Raw genomic sequence first — 25124 nt, 5'->3', positions numbered from 1 at the left:
GACGAGCACCACTGGGAACGAAGCTGCCACTTCCGTGCCGCAGTTCACTCTGTTCACCGTCGGACGTTCGACGACCCGTGACTCCCGCCTTAAAGGGAGGGCACTCAAGAAGGGCCGTCGATTCCCCAACACCGAACGCCAAGTTCCCCGACACCTCTCGACGATCCGTGGCTCCCGCCTGAAAGGGAGACACTCAAGAAGGATCGGTCGACGCATCGTCGGAGAACTCTACTCCACCAGGTACATTGGGGAGGTAAAACCTTAATAGGAAGAAGTAAGACTATCGGACAATATATGGACTGGGCTTGTGCTATATATCTTTATTTACAGGATGCACAGGTGGGGGGGATCTCCACACAGAACTGTGCTTAGTGGTAAGGGTCAGCATTCTGCCTATTGTTTCCACCATCTTACATTCCTGCCTATCTCTATTGCTGGTTTACTCGTTATTGATCTGTGTGACATTTTAACCGTACAGTTGATGCACTTTAATGAGATTTGATAACATTAGTGGTACCACTCTAGACGTGTATATATTTATCATTATTGACTTCCAAGTACAAAGTGCGTTATTGTGATCGTGTACATACTTTTGAATATTAATTATATAAAGACTGTGTTTTCAGTAATACAGTGTGTGGACATTCCTTCGTGGGGTTCGGGGACTACACTGTACTTAAGAACCAGCCCGCATCACCTCCTGAGAAGCTAGGCCTTGATTGCTCGTCCATTGCTACCAAATAGAGAATCTTGGCCGGGATCCGCTGTGCCTCTCCTCTACCATATAGAAAGCGGAAGTACAGACACCCCCTACCAGTCTTTACACACACGTTCCGGGACTTTAGAATAGTGGTGGACGAAGGAGACATGACTGTGGTTGGTTGATTGCTGGGGTCGTGATGGGTTTGTTTAAGCTGGATATCACAGTAGCTCTCTTGAAGGAGACTAGGGAGGTGGCAGTGGCTAGTCAAAGGTTGAAGAAAAAGATAGGTGTGGGTCTGATGCGTCAGTTTCTTGACTGTCTGTGGTGGCAGGCCAGAGGATGGGTGCAAGTTCTGCCAGTGTTAGGAGTGAAGATTGAAAGAGAGGCAAGGGTTTGAGTGGGGAATGGCGGAGAGAAAGAGGGAGAGAGAGACAGAGGGAGAGAGGGGGGGAGGAGAGAGGAGGGGCGGAGGAGAGGGGAAGAGAGGAGGGAGGAGAAGAGAGAAGGGGTAGATGGGGATGGGGAAGAAGAGTGGCGGGAAGAAGAGAGGGGGGCACATGAGTGGGGAGATGAGGGGGAAGAGAGGCAGAGAGTAGAGAGTAGAGGAGAGGGGGATAGAGGGAGAAATATTCAGGGTTTTCAGATATCTTGCAGATTTTAGATTGGAGAAGTAGCTGGCAATCTCATCAGCCGAGAGAGAGGAGGATAAGGATCTGGGTCAAAGGGAAGGATACGCAATGGTTCAAGGGTCATGGATATTTTTCATGGGTAAGATTGGAGACTGGATGGGAGTTGCTCAAATATGAGGATTTGACAGTTCAAGGGTGCGGTGTGGGAAATTATTCCTTGTAGGAAGTTAGTTGCAAACAAAAACGGGTTTTACGCCAGCACCCAGGGAAATGCAGGTTTGACGGTGTGGGTGAGATGGAGTAGAGTAAGTAGGGTAGTGGTGCCCAAAGGCATATGCAAGTGCAGGCCTCAGGTTCAGAAAAGCCTGTTCAGTGGAGTCAGTGAGAGATGAACAAGGAGCTTAAAGAGAAATTGACTTGATGAGGATAGGGGATTATGGATTCAGCTGGAATTTAAACTTAGTGACGGGTCAGCAAGAAATCAGAGAGCGTGGATTGGGGACAGAGACTGCAAAATGATGTAGGGATGTATCAGAAGAAGAGGAATACATGGGGAATTGAGGGAGGAGAAACCAAAGACAAAGCCGAAGAGGCTTCCGTTTTGTAGGACACCCTGAGAATGGTTGGACAAAGGGGAGTCCCTTCTGCGAGGCAGAGCCATGTTTGGGAGGATGGGTCTCCCAGTAGAATTGCTGGGACTCCAGTGCGAAAGGATTTGAATATGAGGTCAGGATTGTGAAAGAAGAGGTTGGGAGTGCCAGTGGATGAGGACTGTGTGGAGAGGGGTTGGTGAAAGACCTTTCCATGATGGCCAGCCCAGAAAGCTTCCCCTGTGAGAGTCAAAAGTCAGTAGAAAAGAAAGTGTCATTACGGAGAGAATGGGCACTCTATAGTCCCAGTGTGTGTTCAGTGGGTGTTGGTGGGGCAGGGGGGGGAGGAAGGGTGGTTTTTGTGTGGCTCTGGAAAGAGTTCAGAGTGGGTGGAAGAGGTTAGAGTGACTGTGGCAACCAGGTCGACCGACAGAACAGAACAGAAAGATAGGACAACATGTACGACGTAGAGTGGAGTAAAGGGGGAACCATAGAGGGGAGTGCACGCAGTTTCCATGTGATGAGTGGAGAGTACTGGGAAGAGGGGAGTCTTTAGGAGCATAATGGGAGAGTATTAGCCCAGTAGATACCTCAGAATGTAAGTGATTAGGCCAGTGGATACCAGAAATGCAGCGATTAGGGCAGTAGCGCTCAAAATTGTAATTGGTTATTTCTAAGCACGGACCCGAACCTGCGTTGCTCCGCATCATTCTGCTTCCAAGGCAAGCACGTTGCCCCTGAGCTATCCTCGCGAGACAGAAATGAAGCCAGTAGCAGCCAAATTACAGTGATTAGGCCAGCATTGCCTAGAATTACAGTGATAGGCAAGTAGAGATCAGAATGACATGCGTGTGGATGCAATATGATGTAAAGTAGACTGGTATAGCACACCTCTGCCAGGTTGCCCTGCAAGAAAAGTGGGTTTCAGGTGTTAATGGGATAAAGGTGGAGGCAGTTGCTAGACCTGACGTATTTACGAGTGCAGGCCAGAAATGCGCCATTGTGGTTCTGTGTAGTTTGTGTGATGACACGTGAGTAAGAGTTTTATCTGGAGGTAAGAACCCACAATCTATTAAATGACAGCGCTCTGAGGCCAGGTTAGCCACGGTTAGGCAAAGTTAGAATACAGTACCCTATGGGAACACTACAAGCAACTATGACCACAGGTATAGGCAACCCAACCTTTGGTATAAGCTTTTACTACACAGTTTTGGTAGCGTGTTGAGCGGCCAGGCTATGTCAAGAGGGGAAATGTGAGCAGTAGTGGAGTTACACAAAGATTCACAGTTACAGGTATTCAAATAAACTCTTACACTCAAGGTTTCTTGCATAAACAATTAATCATGTATTTATCAGTCAGTTATAAAGCCTTCTTTAGAAAGGAGCAATATACTAGTAGCACACAGATACACTTCAATACTATGTACTTTAAGTTTCTGGATCAGACAATGCCCTTTTGGGATGGCCCACAGACATAACCCACACCTACAGGTGACTTCAATGATAAGGGTGCTGGGGACATGCATATCTTACTGTTGTCATACAGAATACTCTTTAAAGGTAAGTAAAAGGCAAAGGTTATTAGAACACAAGAATTTACAAATATCCACAAGCAGGGCAAATACTTTCAGATAGCAAGAGAAGAGTCATTCAATTCAATATGCTAAGCCAAAGTCAATAGGCCAAAGTCTTTGTACAGGATCCAACACTTCAGGTAGGTAAATGGAAAAGTCATTGCACAAGTTCTTAGGAGTCTGTGAGAAAAAGAAGAATCAAATATAGGGCCACAAGCCGATTAGAGTTGTGAGTTGCAGAAGTAACAAGCACTTCCACAGTAAGGGGTAAGTTCTCTTAGGCTAGTTTACAGTACCTTGGTAAAGAAGAAAAAGATGCAGCTGAAGACTTCTGTTCCTGTGCAGCTCTGCAGATCTCACTGTTCCTGGGCATCAGTCGTGGGGACAAAAGGGAGGATGTCAGGGGACTCCTGCACTGCACTGGCACCATCAAAGCTGGCAACCGGCAAACTTTACTTTCAGTGGCTTTTTCGCATTTCAGCTCCTTGCGGTACAGCAAATAGCAATAAGCGCGGTTCCTGGCTGTCAAGGTGGACTTTCCTCACATCTGAGGTCCCGCACTCAACTGGGGGGGGTCAGGCTTGGTCAGTCCTGATTCGTGGCAGTCCAGAGGATCTTCCAAAAACTTTAGGCCAGCTTACAAGCAACGCACACAATCTGGCGTCCCTCTCCCTGGCTCTATGGTTTCCTGCAGCAACTCTGAGGAAATTCAACCAGCTCCGAGATGGGTGTCCGGGTGGTTTACTTGGGAGTTGATTGGTCCTACCAACTCAAAGGGAGAAGTTGTCTTTTGCAGGGCTTCTCTGTCGATGCGAACTTGGCGATTCGGCCCTGCAGCAGGCCTTCACCGGGCAAACCAACGGTCCAGGAGTTGCAGCAGCCGTCCTCTTCAAGCTCTTCTTCAGTTCCTTCGTCCAGTGGTCGACTCTGCCTTCCAAGCCAAAGGATTCTCATTTTATTCAGTTCTCTCTCATTCATTCCTGCCTAGCTGTCACTCGTCCAGCAGGGTGGCTGTCCTTGCCGGACAGTCAGCCAGCCAATCACTGCAGAGTGCATTTGGGTCGCCTAGGAGACTAAGCACAGGGAGTTTCGGGCACCTCCCTCACTTCCAGCCCACCACCATACACTCGGGCGCCAGTGGCGGGTTTCACTTCTGAAGCCCGCCAAAGGCGAATGAACAAAGAGACCAAACCTAGTTTGGCGCTCAGAGAAAGACTCGAGAAGGACCTTTCCACAAAGAAATAGCAAAAAAAGAAGACTGGGACCCGTTTTAACAAAGGAGGCTCAGGCGCCATCTTGAAAAACATGGCTCCAGCAATTTAACGTTACCGAAGCTACAAACAGTGTGCGGTCGGAGTAAATCATAGTAGTTCATTGTAAAACCACTGCCACCAGCCATTCTGAGGGGAAAGGGTAACATTTGACTTTTAAACGAGTAACTAGACATACGGGATACTAAATAACCCCTCCAGCACTCCATTGTAAGATAGGGTGTGCTGGGTTTATAATTTTACAGGGTTAAGTGAAGTCAATTTCACTCCACTGCTCTGGGAAACAGTAGGTAGTTGATCACAGAGAAGGTATTTAAACCTTGGGAAGTCTGGAAGACTTCCCTGTGCCACTGTACTGAAGCTGCTCTGTGACACAGATGAAGCCTGTGGAGTTGGTTAGACGCCATAACCAAAAGAAATACAGAGGTAAAAACATAGATCAAAATACATGAGAGAGTGGGAAAAAGGGTATTACTCTCTCCAGGTTAAAATAATCAAGTCCTGAAAATCCAGCAAAGTTGCTGGGGATCTCCAAGGTGGAGGGAATTAGCACATTTTTGAGAATTCTCCCTAACAGCCATTAGCTTGGGGGAAAGGAGGGATGTGTGGCAGAGCTGAAGGTGTGGCCTCTGCCATTGCTATGTCAGGATTCATGTGGTATTAGCAGGCATAAGCTGCCATGTGCATGTTGGGATATGCCTGTGGCGCAAAGTGGCAGGAGATGGAGAGGTGACGTATTTGGGGAAAGAAAAGGGGATTTGGGATTAGTGAAGGCTCTTGTTATGGGAGTTTAATGCCAGACTGAATCATTTGGCCTGAGAGCGGCAGTTTTGTCATGTTGTTGTTCACCTGGCAGAAGAGTTCTTCAAGTTCCTGGTTCGGGTTTACAGCAAGAGCGGTGGACGCTGGGAAGACTGTGTCCGATGCCCTGAGTTTCTTGACTGAGGATTTGTGCGCAGTCGTATGTTACGCTATGTTGATTTATACCACGCACCGCTACCACCCAGGGGCCGTCTCCAGGCGCTCGTATGACATGTTGTGGGGAGATTAACCCAAAGAGGTCCCTCCTGTGTTTTGCCATGGTTTTTGAGGTTGGGGTGTATATAGCGCTCTTTCAACTAAGCCTTATAAAGTCTGTTTGGCCATGTGATTAAAGTGAAGTCCAAAAGTGAGTAAACAAGGTCTTTGTGTGGCATCTGGTTTCAGTGTCGATGTGCATGTATTTTGGAATAGGTATGTTTTCAGTGATTGTCTGAATTCGGGGAGGTTTTCTCCAGAATGTTAGGTGATTGGGTGCCATGCTGTGTTATGGACTGATATTTTAGCCCGATTATGTTTTGCTGCATTATGTCACGCTGTACTATGATTTTCACGTGTGTGTTTTATATGTTATCTTTGATATATTCAACTACACTAAATTACGCCTTGTCCCCAATCACCTTCAAAATAAAATGAAGTGTGTTTACCATATATCACCACATTAAACATTTGTTGGCTAACAACTGTAGTTTGTTACCGTCGAAGCACTGTATCAGGTTGCAGCTGTAAAATCTATTTTAGGCTGTAATATTACATGTGTAAAGCTAAGCACTGTGACAGCCTGCACCGACATTATACTGCAAATCTTAATACCATATTTTTTTTTTTGTTTAAAACTTCTTTTTTTAAAAATGACGCATTGGATGATCTACTGACTGTTTTTCTTTCACATGCATATCTCATGCGAGATGATTTGATTATTTATTTATATTCCGGTGGGAGCAATGCTCTTTTGATCACAAAAAGAACGTACAATAGATAAGAAATCAGATTTGACGGGAAGCAGTGAGCTTCTTACAATGGGGCGAGTTTGAGGGAAATTCTGGCCAGGCTGTGGAGGGGAGAAAATGGAACATTCACCAGGGACTGTACATGGGTGGATGTACAAAGATTATGGACACATGTTACACATTTTTAAGTACGGGCAGGCGTTAGGGCCAGCTGTGCTTGGAATGTTACCATGATGGATGCAGTGCTGGAGTGGATGTAGCGGAAGTGAGTGACTGAGACAGTTAGCGGCCAGGGAAAATGTTAGCTACCAGGCAGATGACAGGTAGCTTAAGAGGGTAGCTCAGAGGTGAGGAGATCGGTTTCCAATTTGTTTTTTACAAATTGCTGTGGATTGTTTCTTGATTGTCTGACAGAAGAGGATTCCATGCAAGTGGAGCAAGAAGAGAGAAAGAGTGGAAGCGAGAGGAAGCACAGGGGGGGGGGGAGAGGTGCCACAAGGGTAGTGGGAAAATGTGCTGAATACGGAAAAGACCTGTATGAATAAAATAACACTCTGCGGCATTGCTCACAGTGCAGCCAAAGATTTCACCAATAGGCTTTTGGATTCGAGTTAAAGGGTTGCTTTCCATAGCGGGGCTCTGAATGACATCAAGCAGCCACACACGTCAGCCAGTGGTCTAGGTGCAAGAGTAAAGGAGACGCAGCCTCTCCCAGCCTCACACTAAAGTTCCAACCATCCCCACTACGCCCCCTCCCTCAGCGTAACCTGCACTGGGCTCCGCTTCCCACAGTGCGAGTGTTTGTCTCAGCATTCCACCCATGTCCAGTCAGTGCACGTACGAGGAGCGGGAGGAGCACAAGGCCTGGAGACCTGCCAAGAGTTCATGGTAACCGGAGCTGAAAGATATTTTGGAAGAGAGGGAGAGGGAGAGTCCAGTTTTGGGAATTCCTGCCTGGGCTCAGGAGCTTTCCTCCCATCTCAGTCTCGCTTCCCAGCTGGAGCCCAGCATCCTGCACTGCGCGCCACAAAGTCCGTCCGCCCGCCCGAGCTCTCCGTCGCCGCACAGGCGGACGTCTGTTCCCCGCCGGACCTGCTTTGCGATGCACCTCGCGTGCGCTCTCGCCGTGCTCCTGCTGGTGTTAGAAGACAGCCTGTCGGGTAAGAGCACAGAGGTGCAGCACACGCTGTCTCGAACTGGTCCATGGTGTGTGTGTGAGGAGAAGGGAGTCAGCTGGCGGTTGTGTGGACGGGGAAATGTTTTAACTTTAGCTGGTAGCACTAAACATGAGTGGAGATGCTAGCTGCCGAGTCTTTATCTAAAGGCAAGACTTTGGGGTTAAGGGCCTGATGTGCAAAGTGTATTTCAATAGGATTATCCTATTGGAAATCAGGACACCCATGCTACGTACGAATGTTAAAGCCCCGGTGACAGGAAGACGGGTTGTTTCAAGTTGTCCCTTGGCAGTTGTAATTACTCAACTCAGGCCTGGCATTTCTGTATATTCTCTGCTGGTTCTCCGGAGAAACTCCAAGTACCAGAATGCAAAGAAAATCCATGTCTAGTCAGCCAAACCAAGCGACCTACCCAAAGAAACATGAGTCACACATGACGTAGGCAGTTACACTGGGGAGCGGTTTTACAAAGGCTCGTCGTGACGTTTGACTATAATCACAAACAAATTGTCATTGCCTTGGCCCAATTCCTCGCACTTTTGGTTTGAATTCTGGTGCCGGTTTTATTTTGTGTTCAAATCTATTCCTTCATTTCTGAGGGAGAAATGTGCCGGCAAATCCACGAACGCTGTTTAGTCAGCACATGACAGGGGTTCTGTGGCGGGTACTGAGGTCGTGTACCCGTGGACACATCCATCGAGTGTCGCACTGTGCTGTTATTACCGCATGCTGTTACAGGCCGACTAACAGCACATCTACATCCATATATGTAATGTTACTGCAAGGAATAGGAATGCAGTTACCTCTATGTTGTCAGCAAAATGAACAAAACATCATTTTGTGACGCTTACCAACGGCAAGTAGCAGGAGACCGTGTGGTTCTGCGAAGGGATCGGGAGGGAGGCACGATGGGGATGGTGAGAGGATGGAGGCAAAGGAAAGTGGATACGATTCCTGTCGGGGGGGGGGGCGTCTCCGCGCGAGAAGTGGCTGAAATATTAGCGGTGAGTGGGCAGGGACGCAGAGCAGAAACGGGTGCAGCAGACATAAGTGGGTGCATAGTGAGAGTTATGTGGGCGTGCAGTTGTGTTTCCTTATACATTCAGTTGATGTAGTCCCTTTTAGAAGAGCTTCACGCCCATCTACCCCCATGGACATCTTTCAGCCCCCCACAGTTTGAAGACCTCTGCGTTAGAGACATGTGGGCGTGCTGTTAGAGGTAAACGGGTTCACAGGTGAAGGTAGGTGGTGTAATTACAGATAAGGGGTTGTGTCGTAAGGCTCGAGCCTTGGTGGAGTGGATACAAGGTGGATTGGGGCTGCCTTCCTGTGACATTGTTAGTACTTTCTGATTTTGGGGGTCCAGGCCAATAGATACAACGTGGGTCTCTGCGTGAAAAGGTTGGAGAACTCTGGCACAGAGGAAGGGGGTTGTAACAGCTAGCGGTCCTTGGGGTGAAGGTTTCTAAGCGCGGATGCGGGAATCGAACCTCTGTTGCTTCCAAGACCAGGACGTTGCCCCTGTTCCATTGAACATCCAACTAGATGTCGTTGCACAGTTAAGCGTCAGTGTAGCATTATGCTGATTGCGCTGCAAAGAGTGTGGCCAACTGTGCGTTGGCTCGGCCACACCCGTTCTAGTGATTTTGGGCAGTTCTAAAGCCAGCGTCAGGGTGGGTGAAACCACCTGAGTGTGTTGTAAAGGGGCGTGGAAAGGGTGCACCCACCTGGCTTTCCGTGCCTTGGGCCGCACGCTGAATCTGGAGTGGTGTGTGCACAGCAGAGGTTTGCAATGCCGGGAATGAGTGCAGACATGGGATCAGCTGCTGCCCCATTGATCTCAGGGATCTGCAACGACGGGCTCCTTTGCAGACATGACGCCTGCGCAGTGCGTCGTTGGATGGATTGTGCCTCCCTTTTAGATCTTGGAAAACAATGCACAATCTGTTGCAATCATGCTGTTTGGTGGGAACCAGAACGGTGATACCTGCTGGAAGGAGGACCACCAGAGGATGCAGGCAGGTGATGGCTGGTGATTATTTTCACTAGAGGGGTGTACATTTTTTTCTAGTAACGAGTGTGAAGGATGAACATAGCCCCAACCAGCCAAAAGGTGTTTGAAGGGGAAGGTTCTCTCTCATATCATTGTCTAAAGGAATTGGTTAAAATGGTTAAAATGGTGCATTTTTAGCACAATTCTATGCAAAAGTTCATAATTTACATAAATTCTGTAGAAGTGAAACATGCAAGAATCCAATAGATACCAAGCCACCCACAGCAGATTGGAGCATTTTCCAACACATTCCGATGATGCCTTTGCGCACAACATATGCCAGCATTGTAAGAACACACTAATGCTGGCTGAGCCAAATGATGCCAATATTTCCACTGTAAAAATACATGTGCATGCTTTCTAGGCCGGTATATGCTAGCACTGTCACTTTAAGAACACATTCATGTTGCCTGTGCCAATGTATTCTAGGATTGGCACTGTAACAATCTACAAATGTTGGCCATTTAAATGTATACCAGTTCTGACGCTGCAGGTAGACATTGCCATTCTAGCTTTGCCAATATATGTCAGTATTGCCAGTGTAAGAAAAAACTCAAGTTGTTTGTGCATATTTATGTCAGTAATACCACTGTAAGAATACACTCATGATTTCTGTGCCTAAATAAGAATGGCAATATTACTACTGTAAAAGGACCTTTTCATGCTGGATGTGCCAATGTATGCCAGCTTTGCACCAAACACATTTTCTTGCATCCAGTTTCCAAAATAGGCCAGGATTCCCACAGAATTGTCTAATTTCTGGATCTTTCCACCCTCTCCTACCCATTCCTCCTCATTCAAAGACAAGCATGGTCATGATTTCTGTGAAATCAAACCTTGCCAACAACTTCCGCCTGACCCACAGGGGTTTAAGCCCCCAGCACGGAAAGAATAGACCTTTAGATTTAGTTATAAGCATAAATCAGAGCAAACCCCCCAGACTGTTTATTGTAAGGTTCTACGTTGGCTTTTCTAGGACATAGAATCTTCAACCCCCAGAAATTTTTTTATTTATGGCAGATTTAAGTTGTAAATCCCCCTTTGTGGAGAATCTAAGCATGTGTCTTTACACACAAATAATCAAAACCCTCTATCGCAAATGGTCCATTTGACGATATCACTCGGCTGATATCATTCCTGTGGCGCGTTAATACTACTTTTAGATGTAGTGGTTTTAATAAATAATGAAACACATCTTCATTGCGTTTTTACAATTTTACTCTGAAATAGACACCAGAGTTTATTAAAAAGCAATTATTATAAACATTCTTCTTTAATCAACATTACTTGGTGAAATAGGCTCCATGGTATGTTTCAATGAGCTCCCATCTGCCGATTAACAACGATGCAAATTCGAGTGGATTTCTCACAATTCGTAAACATTCTCCATTTAGAAGGATCACTCTTTGGAATAGGTGTCATGGCCACAATCTCCACAATAGTATCAATATCATTGCTTAGCTCACACAATCCATTGTTTCTCAGAAGTATTCACTTTTATTAGCATAGGTTTTTCTTGTTCACCTTTGAATAAGCACTAGCTGGGATACCCGGCGTTGCCCGTGTCCTGATCGAGTGGTGTCTCATGTGCCCTGGAGGATGTTGCTCTTGTCCTCTTGTGAGCAAGTCTTGCTTCAGTTTGCTCTGGTGTCTCATGTGCCCTGGAGAAAGTTGCTCTTGACCTCTGCTTGGCAAGTCGTGCTGCTGTTTGTTGTTGTGTTTCAGAAGCTCTTGATATTTATTTTCACTTTGCATCGGATGGAGCGTTTCCAAGTGATGTTCTTTTTTTGTGCGCCATGTTTCAGCCACACAATGGCTTCAGCACAATTGAGAAAATGTCCAAGAAAGATTGATTGATTGTGGTCTCTTCTCCTGAATGAACTTAAGTAAAGTGTAACCTTGCCATTTCCCATATTTGGAGTGGCGTGATAAAAAAACAGTAACATTGATTTAAAAAAAAAATCCTTTTAAAAATGCTTTAATAAACACTTTTGAACTTTACACAGTAGTAGTACATTTCAAAGGAATAACCAACACATTGAACATGTTGCTTCAGACACTCTTCCAAATGCTGCCTCCTTCTAATACCTACTGTAGTGAATCGGGGTGAGCATCAGTAAATTAGGGTGTCTATGGAGTGACTTTTTTGCATCCAAACATAGACTACAATCTTGTCCCAGACAAAAGAGGAATCCATGCAAAAATTGGTAGACGTGGGTTCAACGGTGTGGATTTGTATAGCCGGACAAACATACACACATTCAGCTTTGTATATAAAGATACACAAAATGAGCTTATAACTCTCGCTAAAAATGTTTACACTTGGAAGCTTGGGCCTAGAAATGGGTATCTTGGCACTTGGGCATCTATGGAAATCTAAAGCTAGTTTTACTCAAGCTTAAAAGATAGAGCCCGATTCATGTTTCTTTTTTTTTTTTTTCTTTTTTTTTTTTTGCACAGTGCAAAGAGTCTTTGCACTGTCAACAAACACCCTCGTGGAGCAGTGCAAAGTGAATGTTTGCAGTGCAAAGTCACTTTGCAGTGCAAAAATACACTTTGCACTGATCCATGAATCAAGGTGTTTGTTGGCAGTGCAAAGTCACTTTGCACCATGCAAAACATTACTTCACGAATCGGGTCCATAGCGTGAAAGAATTAACTTTTCTAAATCTCATCCATAACTAAATGTAATAAAAATGAACCCGACTGTCTTCTGAGTCTTCAAAATCAATACCATTTGCGTGACACTTTGTGTGATAACCTTCTTTCATATTCAGAAATTCCTCAGGGGAAGGCGTCTAGATGTCTATTTACTCATGAATCCAAACATATACAGATTGTGTAAAGCATTTTACCGCTGACCAAGTGACAAAAAGATGTACAGTCCCATGGAAATTTGCAGCCTTGCAAAATAAGGAATGTCTCTCATTCAGCATTTCCCTCCTTCAGTTAGTCTGTATCATCCGGGTGTCCTCTTATTTCAGCACTGAAACACATTGGGCCTGGTTCATGGAATTCTTTGCACGGTTCAAACTGACTTTGCACTGCTGATAAGTGAATTTGCACTGCCGACAGAAACCCTGATTGATGGAACTGTGCAAAGTGTATTTTTGCAGTGCAAAGTCATTTTATACTGCAAAAATGACTATACACTGACTTTGCTCTGACCTTGCACTGCAATAATACACTTTGCACAGTTCTATGATACAGGGTTTGTGTCGGCAGTGCAAAGTCACTTTTCAGCAGTGCAAAGTCACTTTGAACCGTGCAATAAATTCCATGAATTAGACATGTGCGAAGATCGATCTCGATCTCTTTTTCTCTCTCTGCTGGTACCGATCTTAGCCCACTATGGGCTAGCCGACACTGGCTGTGGGCTTCCTACACCGCGTGGGATGTCGTCATGCCACCAATGTAGAGGAACACTGCAGACATGTCTTTCTCTGTTGCTGCACTGTTCCCTTGCAGCCTTAGACTAAGGTGTTAAGGGTATCACTTGTTTACTGCGAGTGCAAAAATACCGAATGCAAAAATGCCTCTGTGTTTTAAAAAAAAAAAATCGGCGCAGTTATATGTGGGTGGTGGGTAATGGCAATTAATTATGTAAGGAGAGTGTGTGGTAGGGGCTGCGAGATTCTCCCCTTCATATAATTGTGGGAAACAAAACAAATTGGGCATTTTTGCATTCAATATTCATTCCCGCCATATTCACATAGATCCTGAGTTTAGTTAGGAGAACAGAAATGTGTGGTGAGGAGGTTCATGTGAGGCTTCCTACCGTAGGCGGGGCCAACATTCAATTTGGCAATCCTAGGTGGCTGGGTAGACTGCCACCAATATATTTACACTGGGGAACGCCATTTTGGCCCTAACATCAAATCTGACTGATTAGAGGCCGAAATGAACGAAGAGTCATCCTGAAATTCAGTGCAATCTGCTCCTCAACACAAGGAATCCTGCCCCTCATTGGAGAAATTGTGTCTCTCGCGTTCCCTGCTCGTACACATCCCATTATTTCATCTCTTAGTAGTGGGGATATTGTGAGGAGCCATTTTTTCACCTGTATCTTGTTTATGATGTCAATAACTATGCAAATTAGTAGTGATGTAGAGCGATGAACAAATACATGACAGAGATGTGTCCAATGGGTGCAAATAAAGGGCTTGAGGGTTCGTTCTGCAGCCCTCGGATTAGCATGGCCCCATCTCGGAAGCTATAAAATCTGCCCTCTGACTCCCGGTCAAGGACAGAATCAAGTTCAGGATTCTATTCCTCTCCCATCGATGCCTATCTAACGATGCCCCCCTTACCTGGCCCAAAAAATCAAGAAACACTCTTCGTCCAGACCAGTAAGATCAGCCTACAAACGGCACCTCATCATTTCCAGATTCAACCAGAAAAGATCAGGGGTGGGGGCTCAATGACATGAATTTACATTGATGAGCAAAAATCACCCCAACTTTCCCAGGACTGTTGCAACACCAAGGAGGGCTTTCATTACCCAAAGATTTCATTGTTGTTCAGAACCCAAGGCGGGCGAGGATGTATCCCAGATTTAGCTCGATTGATCCTCATGATTTTGGAGTTTAGTCATTTAAACATGGCATGGAAACAATGGGGTCAGTTCACAGACAAATCTATTTCTGTGTACAAAATTGTGCCAGAAACAAATTATGGTTATGACCACCGCAAATTGCACATAAAGGTTATTCACAAGGAATTTCATGTGCGGCATGAGCAATTTTCTCCTGCTGCATCTGCACGTGCAAATTGGCCTGATTCACAAAAAAGAGCAAATCACTATGCGCAAGTCTCCGGAAGTCCAATTTAACATGGGGAGGCAGGGTGGGAAACCGTTTTAAAATTTTTGTTTTCCCGCTAGGGTCTTTAACCTTTGATGAAAGTGAACCACTTTCTGGGAGAAGTTTGAATTACCCAGCCAGCCACACCCATTTTGCAAATGCAAAGGTTGTCCAGTTAAAGCATCGAATGAAAAAGGATTGAATGCAAAAGGATCGACACAATAGGAAAAAGGATTGAATGCAAAAGGATCGACACAATAGGGGCGAAAACAAAAGGATTGCATTTTTTTTTTTAAATTATATATTTTTTTGGGGGTTTCATATAGGTAAAAAAATGGTTTTTACCAAAAAAACAGGGGATGGGGGGGGACCCCAAAAAAAAAAAAATTAATAAAAAATGTTTACAAAAAAAAAAAAAAAATATATATATATATATATATATATATATATATATATATATATATATATATATATTTCGATCCTTTTTGTTTTCGGTACTTTTGAGTCGATCCTTTGACCATTCAACCCTTTTTTTTTTTCGATCCTTTAACCTATAACCAATGCAAAGTGGGTATTACTGCAGGTACATTCACCTCCCGCCCTTTAAGTCTCAGGAAGAGTTTTTTAAAATTGGAAACCGGTTGCACACAGTCTTTTTCACAGTGTTGCAATTCAAGGGCAATTTGAGCAGCCGCAATTTACGCCCATGGGGCCTGATTTACAAAGCGTTTTTCAACGGGATTTTCCCATTTAAAAATGCTTCTGTTAATCGGGCCCAGAGTGGGTAACCATGCGTTGTACTATGGAGCCTAATTATGAAGCACATTATACTCGAGTGGTTTAAAACCCGAGTGTCTAGGCGCTAGGTAACAACCCGTGAGCATACGCAGTCTCTGCTTGTGCTTTGTACTGCACACTGGGTGGCTGCTGGCCCCATTAGGCCTAGGCTCCTTCTCCCGTGCATCTAAGTCAAATACCGCGAGATCAGAGCACTCTTTCATAATTCAGAAGCATAGAATCTCTGTGTCACTGCATTTTACCTCATGACAACAGTGCACTGGCAAAGAGTGAGAACAATAAGCGAAATGGAGTACATTTCCATCTCAGGCAGAACTCATTCCACCTCACTGCACCAGCAACACGCTATTTTGCCCACATCAATGCCTAAACCTATTCTGGCAAAGTCTTTAAGCATTCCATTAGTCAGTTATTACTCAACCTCAGCCAAAAAATGACATACACATTTACAATTACAAGAAAAGCACTCCGATTTTTAGATGAGTAAGATACCATCCAAGCTGAACTGCAACGGAGTCAGAAAAACTTTTGGTCTAGGTTTTGCTCTCATGCATTAGAGTAGTTTATCTGGGATAGGGAGGTTTTGCTCTCATGTATAAGAGTAGTTTAGCTGGGATATGGGTGGTTTTTCTCTCATGCATTAGAATAGTTTAGCTGGGATATGGGTGGTTTTTCTCTCATGCATTAGAGTAGTTTAGCTGGGATATGGGTGGTTTTTCTCTCATGCATTAGAGTAGTTTAGCTGGGATATGGGTGGTTTTTCTCTCATGCATTAGAGTAGTTTAGCTGGGATATGGGTGGTTTTTCTCTCATGCATTAGAGTAGTTTATATGGGATTGGGAGGTTTTGATTTTGTGCATTAGAGTAATTTATCTGGGATTGGGAGGTATTGATCTCATGTATAAGAGTAGTTTATCTGGGATAGGGAGGTTTTGCTCATGTATAAGAGTAGTTTATCTGGGATAGGGAGGTTTTGCTCTCATGTAGAAGAGTAGTTTAGCTGGGATATGGGTGTTTTTTCTCTCATGCATTAGAGTAGTTTAGCTGGGATATGGGTGTTTTTTCTCTCATGCATTACAGTAGTTTAGCTGGGATATGGGTGGTTTTTCTCTCATGCATTAGATTAGTTTATCTGGGATTGGGAGGTATTGATCTCATGCATTAGAATAGTTTAGCTGGGATAGGGAGGTTTTTCTGCAGCAGATTTGGTCGAATTAGACATCAAATTTATTTTAACAAATTTTGCCGCAAATATATGTGGGGTGTGGATTTAGGTGAGTAAATAATGTAGTGGGATTATTGAGAGGTTTGGGGGGTTGGCAGAGGTCTCCACCCGCATATATTTGCAGCAAAATCTACCACAAAAAAAAAACAGATTAAATCGAATTCGATAAAAGCTTTTCGACAAAATTACATAGAACCACTCAGCTTAGTCCAGTCTTGTGCAGGGCATCAAGTACAAGAGAAACCACAGTGTTTGGAGGCATATTGAGACAAGTACATTATGCACCAAAGGAAATGGATTGATGGGTAAATTATAGTTATAGATGCAAAGAGCGCCTGGAAACCATGCAAATGGCAGAAGTGTGTGGTATAAATCCCACTAACATAGCATAGCATTCCAAGTGAAATGAGTCAGTCGCACTAGCCACCCTCTGTTTTGCTCCTATCAATGCCTGTATTCTGTTAAAGCCTTTAGGCGCTGGATTAATCAATCATACCCCACGCAGGGATGGAAAAAGACACGAGAAGTTATCATTTCAAGCAAAGTATTCCACGTTTTGGAGAAGAAATAGACCAACCAAGCCCAGCAAGAAATTGATTACAAGCAACTCCTACCAGGGAGTTTTCCGTAGCTAGAGCTAATTAGAAGAGTATAGCATGGCCCAGGCATGATCCGAGAAACCAAAATACTTGGAAGCTTGTGAGCTTTGGCAAAGTGTCTGTTTTAGGCAGAGAGTGCTCCAATGGAAAGAGATCACACCAGTGACACTGTCAGTTTCACCCACTTAGCTGCCTGTGTTCTGGCAAACCATCTAAGCATTGGGTTTGCCACCACCATCCATGCCTCCATAGACAATAACACGCATATACTACTTTAGGGGAAGTATTGCAGTTTATGGATTAGTTAAGTCATAATGTACCCATCTGGAATGCAAAAAAGCACCCCTTGCATTTGTTTGACTCTCCTTTATGGAATACCACCTAAGTATGGCTTAGTCCAGTCATGAGCAGGGCAATGAATACAAGAGGAGCCAAGGCACTTGGACGCTTAGCATAAGGCATACATTATTCAAAACAGAAAGAGTTTTCAGTGGCACACACGTAAGGTGTATAATACGTGACTGGGGTCGTCCTTTTTGTGGCATCACATTTTATAGTGATTTATATTGTCGCATAGTTACTAACATGATCCTTTCCAATCTATAGGTGCTTATCCAGTCCAGGGTTTTTCTATGAATTCTGGGGCTTGTAGTCTGAGTTTTATAATGGGGAAAAGCAGAACGATAAGTCCCAGGATAAAAGTTAACAACCCGGACCGGATAAGCACCTATAGATTGGAATGGATCTTGTTGGCAACTATGTTGTGATGTGGTAAAGCGCTCCGATACCCGGTGTTCCCAACGCGGCAAAGAAGTGTGACATTATCACCACTTAACATCCTTGTTTTGCATTTCTCTCACACATGCTCCTTGTGGATATCCTGGAGACGGGACTACATTTCTCTATTATGTGGTCTAAGAACTGCAGCACTGCTTCACCAGACGTTTATCAGATCCCACCTTCATAGTATGACCATGCACCAAACCCGTTTACAACCCTTGATTTACTACTTCTCTCAGTTTAGCCTGAACTCTGGTATAGTTTTTGAAAATTCTGCAACAATAGATTGTGCACTCTGAAGTGCCTGAAACAGGATTTTTGCCACTTTGAAAAATGTATAAAAACAAAGATTCCCATTTATCTCTATTCTACTCTCCGTCCTCCCCATATTTATTTAAACCACACCTCTTTGCCTTCTCGTCCCATAGTTTTTGGCATGATACTTCCTCTGCTCCCTTTAGGTGCTGGTCATACTACACCTCTTTTCTTTGCCAACCCCATCTCTCACTTGCTTTCTTCAACGTTACTCCCTTTTCTCGTTCTCCATTTCAACCCCTCTTTAATTCCTGTTTCAAGTGTCCTCTATGATATGATATGATAGTTTATTTATATAGCGCCTATATACACAATGTGTTTCAAAGCGCTTCAAGGCAAAGGAGGGAAGAATGGAAAATACAATGACATTCTTAAAGGCCATGAACAGCAAAGATGTGAAATTAGCTATTGTACTCGGCCTGACGACATTTCAGATAGTGCAAGAGCTAAGTCATAGATAAGGAAGGGGGGAGTGGGAAGGAAATGGAAACAGACAGGTGACTACCGTACTAGGCCGGACAACATTTCTGGTAGAGCTGGAGAAAACTAAATGTGAGGGAGTGGGGTTCAGAAGGGGAGGGCAGAACAAAACAAGCGACTATCGTACTTGGCCTGATGACATTTCATATAGTGCTGGGGGGGACTACTAAGGGGAGGGGAGGTGGCAGACGAGGTTGCTATCTTACTAGGTCCAGAGACAATTCTGATAGAGTAAGTGCATAGAAGAAAGTAAGGGGAGGAGGGGAGAAGATAGGAAAAGGGTGAAAGGGAGAGAACAGAGACTAAGCAGTCAAAAAGAGTGGAGAAGCAAGAGGGGAGAGCGAATACAATAGCAGAAGTCCGTAGTAACACATAATGTTTCAAGCCAGAATACAAGATGAAGATGGAAACAGCATGATTCAGGGCCACTATGAGTACAAGATACAAAGGAAGTTCTGCAGGAGAGTTGAGAAAGGGTGACACACAGTGAATCAACGAAGTCCATAAAAGTTAAATCCAGCATTGGCCACACGACAGTGATGGTGAAACCATAATGTATCAGGACAGACTGTAGGAGGGTAGGGGGGCAGGGTAGACGAATCAAGCAAAAGAAGCAACACCTGTGTGCACGAAGGGGGGGCTCAGGGAACATCATGGGGGGACTAGAGGGGCTAGGATGGCCTATGTTCTGAGTGGGATGAAAAGGGTGAAGTGGAAATAGAAAGGAGCGGGGCCTCAGAAATGAAGTGTGTGGCCTAATCATAATTGTTCAGCATTTGTTTTAGCTTCAAAATATTTGCAGTGCAGAAAATAGAATACAAATAATCTGTGAAATGACTTCCTGTGGGGGTGGTTGAGTTGTTTGCAGTGCTGGCTCACCTAAAATGGGTGACCGTTACCGATAAATCTGAGGGGAGGTTCAGTGAAAGTAGAATGCTCCCTCAGCTGCAGTGAGCAGCTAAAGGTGCACTCCTGGGAAGCCATTGTTGAGGTATAGCTGATATCCTCTTTATACACATTACCCCGTGCAACGCATTCCAAATTGTCCATATTATGTATGTATGTAACTATATTTCTTTAGCGTGAAACCAAGGCCCGAAAGCATCTGGGTGTTAGGAGCAAACCGGTGAAGCTGCAAAGGTAACCTGCCCTAAAAGAAAACATTTCAAGGGTTTTTCGGAAGAGCAAATGATCAGCAATCCCTTCAAGCTTTGAGGAAGGGAATTCCACAAAGGCAAAGCGAGTACAGAAAAAGAGCATCCTCCGGACCTGGACCTATGGAAACAAGGTACTGCTAATAGGTTATGGGAAGCTGAGCACAGCCTTCGCAAAGAAGCATAGCCAATAAGCTTCGAATGGAGGAAGGCAGGACCAATAGAATGAACAGCTCGGTGTACAATACATAAAACTTAATTTAATCTGGCTTCTCATGGGCAGCCGGTGTAGCTCAGCCAACAGCCTGGTGGAGTGAGAAAGCCTGGGAGCATTTAGGGCTAGGCGTGCTGCAGAGTTTTGCAGGATCTGGGGCCTCTGCACTAGGTACTTTGGCTGCCCAAGGTAGATGCCGTTTTTCAATAGTCCCGAGAGCCCACAATAGAGGCAGTGATTACCGAAGATCTGCATTGAGGCGGTAGAAATGGTAAAACGTTCCTCAGCAGTTTCAGCCTAAGGAAGCCGGCCTGGCAGACAGAGACAATCTGACCCTCACACCAAGCGGTAGGGAGGAGTTTAATCCCTAGGCTCTTCACATAAGCACTGGCGGCCAGGCACAGGCCCAGAGAAACAGGCCAAAAGTCAGAATTCCAAAAAGAAAGGGGCTCTGCAGAACCGACCACCAGACTCTGTCTTCTCCCCATCTAATTTCAGCCAGCTAGCCATCCAGCACCTGATCTCAGTAAGACACTCTTTAAGTTAGAAGGGAGGCTCTGAGGCTGTAGCACCGAGACGGAACACTAGCTGAGTGTTAACCACATACATATAGAAGCGAATGCCGTGGGAGGAGGCGAGATCAGGCCGAAGATATAAATTAAAAAGAAGGGGCGATAAAGAAGAACCCTGGGGCACCCTGCATGAAACAGAAGAGAGTGATTTACTTTTTATTACTAGTATGGTATTGATTGAGCACGGACCTAGCTTCAAGAAGCAATGGAGCACTTTACAGAGGTATACAACAGTACAGATGCATAATGGGGCACTTTTCAGAGGTGACAGAACAGATATACACCAGGGGGTGGGATATAGAGGGGCACAGTGGAGGGGTACAGCTGTACCGGTTGGCATGGAGGAGATGGGCTGGTGGCGTCTAACGAGTCAGATGGTGCGAGGGGTGATGTGTTGGCCTAGGTGTTGAGGTGGAGAGATTCCTTGAAGAGGCCGGTCTTGAGTTCTTTTCTGAATTTTTGGAGCTTGGGGGTGAGTCTGATGCTGATGGGGAGGAGGTTCCATAGTCTTGGGGCATAGGCAGAGAAGGCTTGTTTTGTGGTCCTTTACTTTTTGCAGCAGCGAATTTCATGTCTGGCCATGTCCTGACTTCTGGTAGTGCACTGTCCGCTGGAGATGTTGAGTTGCTCTGCAAAGTAGGTGGGTGACTTGAGGGTGACTGCCTTATAGATGATGCAGCAAGACGTGAAGGTGATTTGTGTGTGCAGTGGGAGCCAGTGAAAGTAGATGAGGGCCGGGTTTATGTGGTCATGTCTGAGTAGACCTTTGATGAGGCATGCAGCCGTGTTTAGGACCCTTCTCAAGGGAGGACAACGGGAGGCCTTTGAGGAGTGCAATGCCACCATCCAGGTGGGATAGGAACAGAGCTTGAACCGTGGATCTAAAGCTGTCTGCAGTAACAATGGGCTTGACTTTTTGCAGGAGGGAGAGCTGATACCAAGCTGTCTGAATTTTCTTAGTTATGTGTGTCTTGAAGGAGAGGTGTTTGTCGAGGTGGAACTCAAGGGACTGGGCACAGGAGGTGAGCTTAGGTGTGAAGCCCACAGAGTTCATGGTTGATAGCCAGGTTTATATGTCTGGGGGTTAGGTGTTGTTGGTGAGGAGTAGGAATTCAGTCTTGGAGGGTTTGAGCTTCAAGGATGCAATGGACATCCAAGACTGGATCAGCGAGAGTCAGGTTTTTGAGCCTATGGATGTCCTTGAAGGAGTCAATCTTGCGTTACAGCTGTGTGTCATCAGTGCATTGGTGGATGTGGATGTTGTATGTGGCTAGGAGGGCTCCCAGTGGCTCCATGTATAGATTGAAGACCTCTGGGGAGAGGATGCAACCCTGCGAGAGTCCACAGGTGACGGGTAGCATTGGCGATGGAGGAGTCCATTTGAACAAACTGGCGGTTGGCAAGGTAAGACTTGAACCAGCGTAGTACAAGGTTGTTGATCCATGCGTCCATGTAGGGTGTCCGTAAGCACCTGATGGTCTATTGTGTTGAAAACAGCTGAGAGTTTGAGTAGAACCAGGAGGCAGGGGTGGGCGTCATCAAGGATGTTGTGGGCGTTGTCGACCACCTGTATGGTTGCTGTCTCCGTGCTGCATATGGGTCTGAACCCAGATTTGTAGGTTTGGAGGAGATTGTTGGTGTTGACGTGTTGCTGCAGTTGTGCGTCTACTGCTTTCTCAATGATTTTACCTAGGAACGGAAGATAGGTGATGGGGCAATAGATACCTAGGTTGTCGGGATCCAGAGTGGGTTTCTTTAGTAGAGGGAGGATTTGTCCTGTTTTTAGGGTTGATGAGAAGGTTCCTTGAGTTAGGGAGCTGTTGATGATCTCCAGATAGGGAAAGAGGGCTTCTGTGGGGAGGGCCTTGAGGATGGATGCTGGGAGGATGTCATCTTTATACAATGTGGCTTTGAGTGTGGCCAGGGTTTCTACCAGAACCTCTGTCGAGAGTGTCTTGAATGTTGTCCAGGGTGTGGAGATATCGTGAGGAGGGATGTGAGTTTGGTCTTTGAATGCAGACCTGCTGTCTATGTGCTGGCGACTCCTGCTGATTTTGTCGATGAATAAGGTGTTGATGGCGCTGGATTTTTCGATGGAGTGTAGTATGGCAGGGGCAGGTAGTGGGTTGACGCAGTGCTCGACCGCTTTGAAGAGGGCTCTGCTTTTGTTGTTGGCTTCTGCTCTGGTGTTCTGATAGTAGGAGGCCTTGGCTGTGTTGAGGAGTTGTCGGCGGGTTGCTCAGAGTTCTTTGAGGAGCACCAGGTCAGATGCAGTCATGGACCGGTGCCAGGTTTTCTCTTGTTTCCTGATGACTCTTTGATGAGGTTGAGTTCTTATGTGTACTAGGGTGCATGCTGATGGGTTTGGTGTGTAGCTGTATTGTTTCAGAGGCATGTGACGGTCGATGGAGGCTGAAAGGGTGGCGTTGAGTGCTTTCAGTAGAGAGTCACAGTTCAGTCCGGGGTGTTCAGTCCATGTAAGTTGGAGGTTGGCGAAGTCCTCCATGAGGCCTTCCACCGGTTAGTTCTTGAAGGACCTGAAGGTTTGTCTGCTGGGAGTGCTTGACTGGGGTGGTGTGCAGGATGTTCAAAAGGCATGGCTAGGTAGTCAGACCAGTCAGGTGAGAGAGGAGAGCTGTAGTGGAGAGAAGGCAGTGCAGTGAGGATTATGTCGAGGACATTACCTTTCTCGTGTGTTGGGTCTTTTGTGTGCTGTGTGAGGCTGAGGGTGTTGAGAGGACCGAAGAGAACTTCCTTCATCGGTTTAGTGGCCTTGTTGCCTGTGAGGTTGAAGTCACCTAGGAAGATGTTTTTGGCGTGCGTGAGGATCAGGGTGGCGACCAGGTTGGTGGAGTGTCCAATGAAGGTAGTGTTGGGCTTGGGTGGTCTTTAGATGAGATGGAAGGTGACTGTGTCCATTGGGGAGAGCGGGAAGTGGCAGGAAAGGACTTGAAAGGAGCCAATGTTGTTGACGTAAAGTCTGGAGCAGGACCACAAGGTCTTGTGGACGACTGCGAGGCCTCCGCCTGTCTTGTTTGGCCTGTCTCTGTATTGGATGCTGTAGCCATCGATGAACAAGGACGTCTAGGATGTGTGTGGAGGTGTTTGTCAGCCAGGTCTCAGTGATGAAGATGGCATCAAGGTCATGTGCGGTGATGAGGTCAGCGATGTCTGTTGCATGGGTCATAGCTGAGTTGGGGAACATCAACCTCCGTGTTGTGGAGGGTGAAGGGGTACTGATGGACTTAGGACTGATGTGGGTGAGGTTGCTGCATTGCGGAGCCAATGCCTTAGAGGAGGGATGGTGACGCTGGCCTTCCCTGATGATTGTGTGGATTGCCTGTGGAAACAGGGGGAGGAAACAGATGTCAGTGCATGCTTACCTGTTGTCTGAGCAGAGGTTTGGGCCCTGGCTCCTCCCGGTCCGTACAGGTCCAAACAGGAATTCTCTTTTCTTCATCAGCCCTTCACTTCAGACGCCTGGGTGAGAGCCACCCTTGATCTAAGAGTTAAGAGCAGAAAGGAAGAGGCAGGGCTAAGAAGGTGGGTGGGTCTTAGACCAGGTGACCAAGATGCACTTACACCTGTTCTCCAACTGCAAAGGAAAAGAGGCTGGAGGGCTGATTAAGTGGAGAAATAGAGCGGCAAACCAGGAAGGCAAAAACAGTTTAAAGTGATTGAAAGGTGGCTGGGGCTTAGTCTAAGTGACCTAGATCCATTTGCACCTACTCCTCAACTGCCTTGACCTTAAAGGAAATAAACGATGCTGGCGCTCAGAAATAAAGAAAATAAACTAAGCTAGAGGAGCACTTAACATCCCAGCATTTTCCAAACGTGGGAGAAGAATTTCATGGTTGATGGTATCAAATGCCTTGGAGAGGTCAATGAGAATCAAGAGTCCAACCTCTCTGCAATCCTGCATTAGTGACAAGTCATCGAGAATTGAAATCATAACCGATTCCGTTCCCATAAGCGGACTGAAACCTGCTTGAAAAGATTGTAAATTACCTTCCATCTCAAGTAACCTGGATAGCTGAGCAGTAACTATAGTTTCCATAAGTTTCATGAGCACTGGTAGCAACGAAATGTGGCAGTAATGGTCAGGAAGTGCTGGGTTAAGTTTGGGCTTTTTCAGGAGGGGAGAAATAATAGCTTAGAGAAGCCGGAATAACACTGTTTGTAAACGGAAAACAAAGAACTGCAGTAAATAACGTAATACAATCTGAGGGAAAAGATTGAGTCAGATCCAAAGGAATGGAGTCAGAGGGAGATGCGGATTTAAGTTTACCAACGGCTTTAGCAACAATCTCGTCACTGACAGGAGCAAAAAGAAAAGTTGAAGGTGAACCTGTAGAATACATTCCCAGCGAAGGAGACGAAACCAGGATAGTAGCTCTGGTCGCAACAATCGTACTAATCCT

The 25124-nt window shown here is 45.6% G+C and overlaps 1 protein-coding gene across 1 annotated transcript in view; it reads left to right on the top strand.

Annotated features, from left to right (window-relative positions):
* Nucleotides 1-7255: 7255 nt before the first annotated feature.
* The window catches only part of PLAC9 (placenta associated 9), a 127956-nt gene continuing 110087 nt past the window's right edge, over nt 7256-25124 (top strand). The window contains exon 1 of the mRNA XM_069611029.1: nt 7256-7696. Within this exon, the coding sequence (XP_069467130.1) occupies nt 7639-7696 (58 nt within the window). The 5' untranslated portion in view covers nt 7256-7638. The remainder of the gene's footprint in view (nt 7697-25124) is intronic.

Source organism: Ambystoma mexicanum, chromosome 8, assembly GCF_040938575.1.
Source record: "Ambystoma mexicanum isolate Mex_15411 chromosome 8, UKY_AmexF1_1, whole genome shotgun sequence".
Classification (NCBI taxonomy): domain Eukaryota; kingdom Metazoa; phylum Chordata; class Amphibia; order Caudata; family Ambystomatidae; genus Ambystoma; species Ambystoma mexicanum.
This window is presented reverse-complemented; position numbering and strand designations above follow the sequence as displayed.